This window comes from Oryctolagus cuniculus, chromosome 8 (assembly GCF_051225735.1).
Source record: "Oryctolagus cuniculus isolate XC-2025 breed Fujian yellow rabbit chromosome 8, ASM5122573v1, whole genome shotgun sequence".
Classification (NCBI taxonomy): Eukaryota; Metazoa; Chordata; class Mammalia; order Lagomorpha; family Leporidae; genus Oryctolagus; species Oryctolagus cuniculus.
Window position 1 is genome coordinate 42,863,473 of NC_142874.1, and position 12,456 is coordinate 42,875,928.

The 12,456-nt window shown below is 46.4% G+C and overlaps 2 protein-coding genes across 11 annotated transcripts in view; one reads left to right on the plus strand and one right to left on the minus strand.

Moving 5' to 3' along the window:
* Window positions 1-12,456, plus strand: part of SH3D19 (SH3 domain containing 19) — a 202,364-nt gene that overhangs the window by 52,549 nt on the left and 137,359 nt on the right. The window lies entirely within an intron of this gene.
* On the minus strand, window positions 1,407-7,313 carry LOC103345081 (serine protease 48). 2 transcript variants are annotated; one of them, XM_089302372.1, is made up of 8 exons: window positions 7,168-7,313; window positions 6,667-6,954; window positions 6,509-6,547; window positions 6,189-6,348; window positions 3,872-4,146; window positions 2,697-2,863; window positions 2,274-2,528; window positions 1,409-2,121 (listed from the first exon to the last, which is right to left on the minus strand). In XM_089302372.1, the coding sequence occupies exons 2-7, from the start codon at window positions 6,716-6,718 to the stop codon at window positions 2,283-2,285; spliced, it is 939 nt and encodes a 312-aa protein (XP_089158498.1). In that variant the 5' UTR covers window positions 6,719-6,954; window positions 7,168-7,313; the 3' UTR covers window positions 1,409-2,121; window positions 2,274-2,282. The 2 variants fall into 2 exon arrangements, with proteins under 2 accessions (XP_089158499.1, XP_089158498.1); XM_089302373.1 differs by lacking the exon at window positions 6,667-6,954 and having other exon boundaries at window positions 1,407-2,121.

Consider the following 12,456-nt stretch of genomic DNA (forward strand, 5'->3'; position numbering starts at 1 on the left):
ATTGCAACCATCTATGCGGGCATACCAATTAGCTTATGTTATTCACAGATAATTTTAAATGTTACTTATTTTAAAAAAGCTTTAAAAAAAGACCTCAGCTTGAGATTTGCCTTCAAGTTATTATTCATTGTGCAGAAATCCCAAAGTTCTGGGCAGATGTTTCTGCTGACTTATCCCCAGAGAAAGCATTTGCCTAGACACTCCTTTCCTTTTGAGAGTCTTGTGGTTGCCACAGGTCTTTGCACTTTTTATCACTGAATAAATCTGAAGTCCCGGCTTATAGCGCTTATGTATTAGTGGGACTGCTTACAGATTTTCTTCTTTCCCCTTTTGTTTAAAGGTTAAAAAAAAAAAAAAAACCTATAATTTGGTTTTGGTGTCTGTTAAATTAATTGGAAATAAACGCTGTGAGTATAACTGAGGAACTTGCTTTATTCTGAAAATTGGAAGGTAAAAAATTGTTATCCTGCTTGTAAACTGGAAGGTAAACAAAGGAATTAAATAGTTATCTTGCCTTTCTGTAAAACTTGTAGCTCAGAGTAACAAATTAGGCTTAGTTGAGGGTAGAATGCCAACTGATAATTGTGATTGAACTAGGAAATTGGAAAGTCACCAGTTGTAGCCACTCATGAAGTAATTGATTCAGGGAGTGATTAATTATCAATAGTTGGAAGACCTGGATGGAAGGCTAGTGGAGGACTTAGGCTGTTACCATTTGAACGCTGTGATTAATGTTAACATCAGTAAAAGTGGGACAACCCATACCTGTGCCTCCTGGAATCACATAGTGCAAAGCACACAGCTAACTCCTATGAGGTATTGTCAAAAAAAGTGAGACTTGACTCTGAAGCTACTTTCACTATAGCAAATACAAGGGATAAAGGAGTAAGTTAAATTACAACATAAGGAGGTAAAAAATAAAAATAAAAACTTAAATCCAGAATGTAGGACATTTTATAAAGTAGCTAACCTAGTTTCTGTAAAAAGTCAGTGCTATGAAGGTGGGGAGAGACTGTTCTAGATTATTAGAAAGATTATAAGAAACTTAAGAGACAGGGCTGACATTGTGGTGTAGCAGGTAAAGCTGCTACATAAAACGTCAGCAACCCATATGGCTGCTGGTTTGAATTCCTGGTGCTCCACTTCCATTCCAGCTCCCTGCTGATGGCCTGAGGAAAGCAGCAGTAGATGGCCCAAGTCCTTGGGCCCCTGCCACCCATGTGGGACACCCAGATGAAGCTCCTGGGGTGTGGCCCAGCCTTGGTTGTTGTGGCCATCTGGGAAATAAACCAGCAGATGGAAGATATAGCTCTGTCTCTCTCTGCCTTTCAAATAAATAATAATCTTTTTTTTTATTAAAAACCTTTTTTTAAAAAAAGATTTATTTATTTGAAAGAGTTACACAGAGAGAGGAGAGGCAGAGAGAGACAGAGAGAGGTCTTCCATCCGCTGGTTCACTCCCCAATTGGCCGCAACGGCCAGAGCTGCAGCGATCCAAAGCCAGGAGCTAGGAACTTCCTCTGGGTCTCCCACGCGGGTGCAGGGGCCCAAGGACTTGGGCCATCTTCTGTTGCTTTCCCAGGCCATAGCAAGAGCTGGATCGGAAGAGGAGCAGTCGGGACTAGAACCGGCGCCCATATGGGATGCTGGTGCTTCAGGCCAGGGCTTTAACCCGCTGAGCCATAGTGCTGGCCCCAAATTAAAAACCTTCTAAATCCATGCTTATTCCCCAGGACCCAGTCTAGTCCCAGTTTTGGATGGTTTTCATCTTGGATTCAAACAAGAATAAACTAACCTCTGGACTCCAGCTTTCTCATTTATAAAATGTGAGCGTTGGTTGTGCCAGGTGATTCCCAGATTCCTTTTGTCCCTAAGTTTCTGTGTTTCTCTGCTTCCCCAACCCCTGTCTGATTTCATCAAAAGAATGAACAAGGACTAATTGATAAAATCAACTCATTTTAAAAAATGCTTTCTTTTTAAAAAACATGTGAATTGAAAGGTGACGATGTATCTTTATGGGGTATAGTGTGATGTTCAGCACACGTATACAGTGTACTCAGGAGGTTTATGTTATTCTTCACCCCAGGTAGTCACTCTGGGCATTTTGCTTTCCAGGCTGACCTGGGGGAAAAAGGCAACAAAAAGATTAGGTTTATCAGAAGGTAGAACTGCATCAGTCTTGCTGATTCTTCAAAATCTTTTCAAAATACTCAGCTTCTAAAATGACCCTTCTACCTTATTTTCAGTTGTCACTTCACTCTGGCCATACTGACCTCAGGCAGTTAGAGTGGTCCCAGAAAAATCAGAGGCAGAAGCATAACAGGGAGGAGCCCCAAGAGGTCCATCCAGGGTGTAGCAGTAAGCTCAGTGAATGAGGTGGCTGACGTCTCAATCCAAGATTTGTAGAAACTGATGTTTGTATATATTCCAGGCTCGTTGGTTTGAATGCAGTTTGTTCCCCAGGTCACAATTCCTGCCAGGACCCAGAAATCATCAACTTGACACATCAGAGGGTCGCCTCTGTTGCCCTGAAGGGAAAAGGAAAGTTGGCTAGTTAGTGCAGGGGCAAAGGAAAGGAGCTAGAGCCTCTGAATACACTCTTGGGTTCACCCAGGGACTCTGAAAATAGAAGATGTGGTAGAAGGATCCAGGGGAATGGGAGGGCTACAAAGGGTACCCTAGAAATAAATTCTTACGATACACTGATCCCTGTGTTTCACTGGGATCAGGGAGCAAATCGTGGCTTCACTGATGATGGACTCATTTCCATTCGTCAAGTTTGCATTTTGGTGGTAGTTATTGCATGTCTGCAGATCCATGAGAAGCACTCTCAGCTCCTTTAGAGTATAAGATGCCTTAGTATCTGTAGGAACAGGAAGAGTAAGCACTGTCTTAAAGAATTAGAAAGCAGTTTTTAGTGACTTTGTGAGTCTTTATGAATACAGATGTTTTTGACTGCTGATTTTCAGAGACAGCTAGCATTTCAAATGTTCTGCCCCCATGTTAGGTGGCATCCTGATTTCTGGTTTGGCAAGTAGCCTAAAGAGTAAGTTCCTTGACTCTTTGCAAGGCTAAAGGCAGTTGCCATTCCTCAAGTGGCACAAATTAATAACAGAATAATCTTGTGATCCAGAAAACATGAAACAATGAATGATACAGATTAAAGTGCTTGTCTTTAAGAAAAATTAAAGCAGTTAATACAGGAATGAGTCTCTGTTCTACTTGTAAATCTGACCAACTACCTTGGACTGGGTGGACTTACTTTCCTGAACATGCTTCATTTCTGCTTCCCATACCTAGTTGCCGACACCTACTCCATCCAGGTGCACAAGGAGCGCTATATTACTCCTCAGACTGAGCAGAACTGTTCTCTCTTCAGTGCCCTGTCCTACTTGCTGCCAAGGTCTTTGCATTATTGCTAAGCAAGAACTAAATCAGGTATAAATAAAGAGGTTATAGCAAGAAATATGAATGAGGGGCTGGCATGGTAGCATCGTATGTAAAGTACTGCCCCACTTCTAGGATGGCCCAAGTGCTTGGGCCCCTGCCACCTATGTGGGGGACCCAGAATAAGCTCCTGGCTTTGGCCTGGCCCAGCCCTGGTTTTGGGGCCATCTGGGGAGTGAACCAGCAGATGGAAGGTCTCTCTCTCTCTCTCTCTCGGTGTATACTTTTCTCTCTGTAACTCTTTCAAATAAATAATTTTTTTTAAGTACAGATGAAGCAAAGGGTCAAGAAGAATTTAAAGTCTGTGGTACCCCAAAGTAATTGCCCAGAGACTACAAAATCTGGTGGTAGGGGTGGAATAATGAGTAGGGGAAGAAAATGTCAGTTGAAGAAATAGAAGTGAAAAAAATCTGCTTAGGCTCACGTTGATATGTCCCAGAATAGCTCCATCCAATCACCCAGCAGGAGGATGTATTCTTTAGCTGGACCTCAGATGAGGGGAGGCAGATAGGCAGGACAACAGGACCAAAAGAAACTGGGTAGGCCAGTTCTACTACAGCAGGAGCACCAAATTTGTTTCCTTGGTAGTCAGGATGGGTGATAATCCGGGACACAGGAATTATCGTCATTCTGGGGTCTGGGAGGCCAATGATCTGAAGTGACCCCACCAATACACTGTATTTTGTGACATCCATTGACCTGAGAAGAGAACAAGTACCATGGATTTTTAGTGATTCTACCGTGGAGTATCACAGCAGAGCTCATTGTTCTGAAAATTGCATTTTTCCTTTAGTTCTTCCTAAGCTTTCACCAAGTATTGGGCCTCTCTTGAGAATGTGAGACTAAGATAGGCGTGATCTGGCCTGTATAGGACTGTGTTCTTAAGGGAGAGGTGTGTGTATGTGTGCATGCGTGTATGTATGAAGGAGAGGAGAGAGAAAGACAAGCAACAGACAAGTAAACAGACAAGTACAGTCCAAAATCTAAAATTGTGATAAATGTTATAAAGAAAACCCAGGATTTGAGGATAGTAAAACAAAAGGGAGTTTGAGTGATCAGTGAAGAGGTAACTTTTCAACTGAGTCACAAAAGGTAAGAGACTGTCATACGAAGAGATAAAAGCAAAGCATTCCAGATAGAGAGAATAGAGTATGCAAAGGCCCTGAAGGTGCCTGGAAGTGGCAGTTTATCTTTGGGAATTGAATGAAAAACTGCGATGAGGTTGGAAAAGTGAACAAATACCTGGTGATGGATGGGTTATTTGCCACAGTGAGGTATCTAGGTTTTATTCCTGGCACCTACCTGGCACTCATTGGAGAATTTGAAGGAGGAAGTGACATGATATCACTTTTTTTTTTTTTTTAAGATTTATTCTATTTATTTGAAAGGCAGAATTAGAGAGGGAGAGAGAGAAATTGATCTTCTGTCCATTGGTTCACTCCCCAAATGGCCTCAGTGGTTGGGGCTGGGCTAGGCTGAAGCCATGAGCTTGGGACTCCATCTGGCTTTCCCACGTGGGTGACAGGGACTTCACAGGGACTTGGGTCATCTTCTGCTGCCTTGTCAGGTGCATTAGCAGGGTGCTGGATCAGAAGTGGAGCACTCAGGACTTGAACCATTGCTCATATGGGATGCCAGTATTGCAGATGGAACTTTAATCCATTAAGCGTCAATGCTGGCCCCCATTATTTGACTTCTGATTTTTAAAAATACCACTTTTTGAGGGGTGCACATTTAGCCTAGCAATTGAGATGCCTGTTAAGATACCTGCATCCCATATTGGAATGCCTGGGTTCAATACGTGGCTCCTGCTCCTGATTCCAGCTTCCTGCTAATGTGGACCCTGGAAGACAGCCACAATAACTCCAGTGATAGAGTTCCTGCCACCCATGTGAAAGACCTGGATTCTGTTCCTGGCTCCTGACTTTAGCCCAGCTACAGCTCTGCCTGCTGTGGATATCTGGGGACTAAACCAGCAAATGAGAATGAGTTCTCTTGGTCTCTCTACTTTTCAAATAATAAATAATTTTTAAAAACCACTTTCTTGTGTGTGGATGAAAATAACAAAACCTGTTATTGCAGTGCAGGGCAGCTATGTTAGAGTCAAAGTATATTTTTAAGTAGTATTAACACGACTGCTATATGCATTGGATGTGGAAGATGAGGGGAAGTGAAATATATTCTGGCTTGAGCAGCTAGTTGTATTAATGAGATCAGGAAGACAGAAGTAGATTGGGGGACAGTAGTGGTGGGGAAAAATGTAGCTCTCTTTGGGCTATGTTCCCTTGAGCTGTGTTAGACTCCAAATGGAAACACATCAGGATTAGGATTTATGGCTAGAGATGAGGTTTGATTGTTATCAGCAAATGTGTGACATTTAAACCATGAGAAATGTTTAAATTCACCTAGGGAGTGTAAAGAGGGCTCCTGGTCTGTGCATCCGGAGTGATGTGAAGATGTGAGCCTGCTGTAAGGTAATGGCCCTCTCTGGGGAATATCTCCTGGGTAGAGGCTTAAATGGAGGAGAAATGAGTGAGGAAATACAGCTATTTAAAGGTACGCATTTCAGTCAAGGTGATTGTCAATTATGAAGAAGCCTGAAGTCTGAGAGTAGTTGTTGAACTGAAAGCCGAGGTAAGAAATAAGTTTCGACTGTTAGAACCCCCTCCTCAACCTTAGTGCAGGAACTGCAGGCACCCTAGTCCCCTGATGGTGCCCTCTGCAGTAAGGTCAGCACTCACCAGAAACAGCTTGCCATGGTCAGCACCCACTGCTGGGAGATGAGAGTGGCCGAGCAGATGTGAAGCGAGCCCCGGCGGATGCTGACCTGCCAGGGCCACTGGCCCACATTGGCCTCTCGACCTGAGGCGATTCCAGATGTGACTGCGGGCCGCCCACAGACTGCCAACGAAGAGGAGAAAGGCCTGGAAGCCTGCCCCGGGCTCCTGCCCCTCTTTCCCCAGCCCTCTGGCCCACCCGTCCCTGCTCATCTCCCAAACTGGAAGATTCCCCTCCCTTCTGGAGCCATCCAGGCATGCTGCCTCTGGCTGGAGTGCCTTACTTGACTCCAGCAGATTGCTTGGTTTTTCCTCATCTGCACCTGGAGAGAGAGGGGGACACGTGGAGGTGTTCTTGACTGATTCTTGCTGAGCTGGAGGGCCCTGAGGAGCCTTCCGGGGCTGAAGCGCCTTTCCCTGTTGAGATTTACCTCACCCTCACCTGAGATCCCCAGCAGAAGGAGCAGCAGGAAGGCACTGGCGGCAGGGCCCATAGCTCCTCCGGAACAACACTTTGTTCTTGGACTCAGACCCCCCAGGGAGAGACCAGCAGGGAGCAGCTGGGGAGGAGGCTGCAGGAGCCGCTTCCACTTCACACTTCTCTCCTGTGGGCTCTTCCCCCTCAGATACTGAAGGGATCAAACAAGAAGTACTGCTCCTGGGAGCCAGGGGGAGGCCTTGGGGCTGGAGCCTCCTAGTGTCCTGGAAGAGCAGGGTGTCGGGTTTCTGCCTGCAGGGTGGGGTGAGAGAGGTGGAAGAGGAGCAGGCTGGGAGTGGGCTCTGGAAGGGCTCCCTCAGCGTGCAGGGTCCCTGCTGGGAGTGGGGTGGGGGGGTTCGGAGGGGAGTCTAGGTTCACAGACCTCCCTCTGTGCCCCTGCCCCATCTCAGGAACCTGCTCTAGTTTGTGCCTGTCTGATTCCACCCTGACCAGTGGTAAACCAACCTGGGGCAGATCCCTGAACCTGGATCACAAAAGGCTGTGCAGACTGGCTGCCTCCGGGCTTTGGCCTTTGGAATGGTTAGAGGACTCAGAAAATCAAGAGGAAATAGCCAGTTGGTTGGCTGATCAGTGATTTCTTCTTTCTTTCCTGCAGCTTCTACCTGTTGTAATCTGGTTTTTGCCTTCCTTAAATAGTGGATATCCCATTCTCTCCCCTGCCCCGCCCTACCCCCCCCCACCTTCACTTCCTCTCCCCTCCTCCCTCACTCCCTCTCTAGCCCCTCCCCTCTCTCCTTCTGCCTCTCCCTCCCTTTCTCCCTCTCTCTCCCACTTCCTCCTCTCCCACCTCCCTCCCTCCCCCTTCTCTCTCTCCTTCTCCCTCTCCCTCCCTCTCTCCCTCTCTCCCCCACTCCCTCTTCTCCCACCTCCCTCCCTCCCCCTCCCATCTCTCCTCCCACCTCCCTCCCTCCCCCTCCCCTCTCTCCCTCTCCCTCTCCCTCCCTCCCTCTCTCCCCTACTTCCTCCTCTCCCATCTCCCTCCCTCCCCCTCCCATCTCTGCCTCCCTCCCTCTCTCCCTTCCCCCTCCCCTCCCCCTCCCTTTTCTCCCTCTCTCTCACTCCTTCTCTCCCTCTCTCTCCCTCCCTCCCTCTCTCCCTCTTCCTCTCCCTCCTTCTCTTCCTCTCTTCTCCTCCCTCTCTTCCTCTCTCCCACTCCCTCTCTCTTCTTCTCTCCCTGCTTCCCTCCCTCTCCCTATCTCTACCCCCCCACCAACATCTTCCCTTTCAAATAAACTTTTTTTTTTTTTTTTTGACAGGCAGAGTGGACAGTGAGAGAGAGAGACAGAGAGAGAAAGGTCTTCCTTTGCCGTTGGTTCACCCTCCAATGGCCGCCGCTGCAGCCGGCGCACCGCGCTGATCCGATGGCAGGAGCCAGGATCCAGGTGCTTTTCCTGGTCTCCCATGGGGTGCAGGGCCCAAGCACCTGGGCCATCCTCCACTGCACTCCCTGGCCATAGCAGAGAGCTGGCCTGGAAGAGGGGCAACCGGGACAGAATCCGGCGCCCCAACCGGGACTAGAACCCGGTGTGCCGGCGCCGCAAGGTGGAGGATTAGCCTATTGAGCCACGGCGCCGGCCCATAAACTTTTTTTTTTTAAGATTTCACTTTATTTATTTGAAAGACAGAGTTAAACAGAGAGGAAGAGACAGAGAGAGAGAGGTCTTCATCCACTGGTTCACTCCCCAGATGGCCGCAATAGCTGGAGCTGTGCTGATCCGAAGCCAGGAGCCAGGAGCTTCCTCCAGGTTTCCCCATGGGTGCAGGGGCCCAAGGACTTGGGCCATCTTCCACTGCTTTCCCAGGCCATAGCAGAGAGCTGGATCGGGAGAGGAGCAGCTGGGACTAGGGACTAGAACTGACACCCATATGGGCTGCCGGCACTTCAGGCCAGGGCTTTAACCTGCTCCACCACAGCGCCGGCCCCCTCAAATAAACTTTTTAAGAAAATACTCTAGTGGGAGAGAGATGGGTAAGGAAATAACTCAGGTGGTTTTTATGTATAATTTATAGTGTATTCACTATGGGGTATAGGGGACCATGAAAGCTAAATGAAAGAGCGTTTGTGTGTATCACAAGTCATTTGGCCTCATTCCTGCCTCTCCCATCATTGGCTTTGAGCACTTTTGAACTTAGAAAAGGCACATATCTTAGCCCTGAGCAAATGTTGCTGAGCAATTGTGGGTTGCCATTTTTAATTACATGACGACAGAGCAGTTATTGAGACTCTTTAATGTTTCAGAACCAGTGCTTGGGCACAGGAGGGCGTCATAGTTACATAAAATAAACTGAGTTAGAAAGCTTGTAGAAAAAAAAAGGAAGATTGTATCAGAGTACTTGAAGTTCTTGGAAAAATAAAATTAGAAGTTTATTTTGTTGTAAAAAAGTTTGAACTTCATGCATAGGTGTTTTTTTTTTTTTTTTTTGGAAAGACTTATTTTTTATTTATTTGAAAGGCAGAGTGACAGAGAGAGGGAGAGACAGAGCTTCCATCCACTGAGTCACTCCCCAAATGACCCCAATGGCTTGGGCTGGGCCAATCTGGGGCTAGGAACCAGGAACTCCCCCAGGTCTGCCATGCGGGTGGGAGGAGCCCAAGCACTTGAGCCATCTTCTGCTGGCTTCCCAGGCTCATTAGCAGGGAGCCGTAACAGAGAGAGGGAGAGGCAGAGAGAGAGAGAGAGATCTTCCATCCACTGGTTCACCTTTCGGATGGCCACAATGGCTGGTGTCGTGGCATAGCAGGTAAAGCCACTGCCTCCAATGTCAGCATCCCTTATGGGCTCTGATTCAAGTCCAGCTACTCCACTTTCAATCCAGCTTCCTGCTAATGTGCCTGGAAGAAACAGCAGAAGATGACCTGAGTACTTGGGTTCCTGCACACACATAGGAGACTTGGAAGAAGCTCCTGGCTCCTGGGTTCAGATCGGCCCTGCCCCGGCCATTGTGGCCATCTGGGAGGTAAACCAACAGGTGGAAGATCTCTCTCTGTAACTCTGACTTTCAAATAAATAAATAAATTTTTAAAAAAGTAGAACTCAGAGAAGATGCCTCTTTACTCTATCAGATACCGCAGTTCCCAGGTGTGCTTTGATGAGGTCTATATTCTCTAAATGACAATGGTCTGTCTTGACATTTTGTGTGAACCAAGGAGCTAGCATGTATCTGTGAGCCCATCTTTGCTGTACCTGGTGTTTTACACTGGACAAAGGCCTGTGAGAAGACAATTCTAGAGCCAAATAAGGAGTCAAAAATCTCAAGATAACAAGCCACATTGTTCCCCATTTAGAAGGGAATGTACTGGGCTTTAGAATAGAAACCAAAAATAATTTTGGCCACAAGTTGCAATAATCTGGACAGGAGGTGTTGGTGAATTTGAATCAGGGCTATAGAGAAGTGGCAGATTCTGGTTTATTTTGAAGGTAAAGCCGACAGGACTCTATGGATTTTATGTGGGTATGAAAGAGGGGAGTCAATCACGATTCCAGGGTTTTGGGTCTGAACCCGTGGACGGATGGAATTATTTACTGAAATGTGGCACACTGTAGAAGGAGCAGGTTTCTGGAGGATGGATAAGTAGTTCATTCATAAACATGTTACGACGCTTGATAGATGTCTAGGAGACAGGTGGATGTATGAATCTGGAATCTAGGAGATAGGCCTGTACTGGAGCTAGATTTCAGTGTCATCAGCATATCATAGTATTTAAAGTCGTTAAGACAAGATAACGTCTCCTAGGGAGTGAATGTAAATAAAGCTCACTATGAGTTCTTTTTTTTTATTTTTTATTTATTTATTTATTTTTTTGACAGGCAGAGTGGACAGTGAGAGAGAGAGACAGAGAGAAAGGTCTTCCTTTGCCGTTGGTTCACCCTCCAATGGCCGCCGCGGCCGGTACACTGCAGCCGGCGCACCGCGCTGATCCGATGGCAGGAGCCAGGTGCTTCTCCTGGTCTCCCATGGGATGCAGGGCCCAAGTACATGGGCCATCCTCCACTGCACTCCCTGGCCACAGCAGAGAGCTGGCCTGGAAGAGGAGCAACCGGGACAGAATCCGGTGCCCCGACCGGGACTAGAAGCCGGTGTGCCGGCGCCACAAGGTGGAGGATTAGCCTAGTGAGCCGTGGCGCTGGTCTCACTATGAGTTCTAAAGACTGATCCCACCAAATGCTAGTCAGTAAATGCAGCAGTAGTAGAAGTCCTTTGCTTATTTCTGTTTTCTCAGCGGAATACAGAAATTATCCATTGGAAGTAAAAATGAGAGTGCAAGTGTTGAGGATTTGAAGAAAAGGGACCAACTAGTAGTCCAATAGGAGTATGGAAGATGAATGGACTAAGGAACTAATAATCTGACTTCTGCACACAGAAGGACCCATTTAAATTAAGAGTGAAATTGGCATTGGTGTGTGTTCAGCAACATGAGTGGGGACATGGAGAGAGCAGAGAGTTGCCTACAACCAGCATGAGGTTTTCTGCCATTGGTATGGAGGGGGAACATGCAGAAGAGCTATTATAATTATAAAGCATGAACTTGGATTGGGAAAGAGGAAAGTAATGAATAAGGTTAAATCATTGAATTATAAATAAATGTGGTTAAAAATTAATAGAACTGGCATTCTTAGAGGTTCAATAAAAATGGATTGGATGTGTAAAATTGAGATGATGGAGAAGATTAGTTATTGGTGATAACAAGGTTGGCAAGACCATGGGAGTAATGCCTGAGGTTTGGGGACAGATCATTTAATCCTGGAAGCAGATTATGATGGGAAGGGCTTTTTAGGATTTTCTGTCTTGGAAACTGGAGACTGAAATGAATCCGTCAGTCAGCAGTCTTTGTTGAATGATCAAGTGATGATTTATACAGCCAAACTGTAATTTTTTGGGCAAAAGTTTTCCATTTGATTGACAGACATGCCGGGAAACTTTTAGGGTTCATGCACATACAGCTAGAGCTGAATGCCCTTCCTTTCCACTGTGAAAAGAAACTTGATAATTAATAGTTATTAAAATATTAATAGCCCTGACCCCCATTCTGCTGCCTGCTGGGTACAATATATGGTTGAGTTTTTTCTTTACAGTTATTGACAAAGTTTAAACAGTAGAGCAGGGGCCAGCGCCGTGGCTCACTTGGCTGATCCTCCGCCTGCGGCGCCGGCATCGCATATGGGCACCGGATTCTAGCCCCAGCTGCTCCTCTTCCAGTCCGGCTCTCTGTTGTGGCCCAGGAAGGCAGTGGAGGATGGCCCAAGTGCTTGGGTGCCTGCACCCTCGTGGGAGACCGGGAGGAAGCACCTGGCTCCTGGCTTCGGATCGGTGTAGCTCTGGCTGTAGCAGCCACTTGGGGGGGTGAACCAACGGAAGGAAGACCTTTCTCTCTCTCTCACTGTCTATAACGCTGTCAAATAAATTAAAAAAAATAGTATGAAATATGTATGAAATAACATAGAAAATTTCCTTTCTCATCATCTCCACTGCTAGAAATTCTTGGATTGTTTATGAGCATGATTCCAGATGTCTTACTCCCTGTCTTTCCTTCTACTCACTTAAACACACACACACATGCACACACACACATGCACACACATATGCACACACACACACTTCAAAAAGCTTGTAGAAAAATGGAATAAAAAGATTTATTTTGGTACAAAAATTTTGAAATCTGCATAGCTTTTCCATAATAGGCATTTTCCACAAACTTTTTGAAGGCCCCCTGTATGTCTGTGTATTTGTGTG

What these genes read in the sequence shown, in the direction of transcription:
- LOC103345081 (XM_089302372.1), bottom strand. Translation starts at nt 6,718, where the DNA reads ATGGGCCCTGCCGCCAGTGCCTTCCTGCTGCTCCTTCTGCTGGGGATC. An exon ending in AAGCAATCTGCTGGAGTCAA is followed by an intron (nt 6,349 to 6,508) that starts GTAAGGCACTCC and finishes CTTCGTTGGCAG; the next exon opens with TCTGTGGGCGGCCCGCAGTC. An exon ending in CTATTCTGGGACATATCAAC is followed by an intron (nt 2,864 to 3,871) that starts GTGAGCCTAAGC and finishes CTGTTCCTACAG; the next exon opens with ATACTAAGGCATCTTATACT.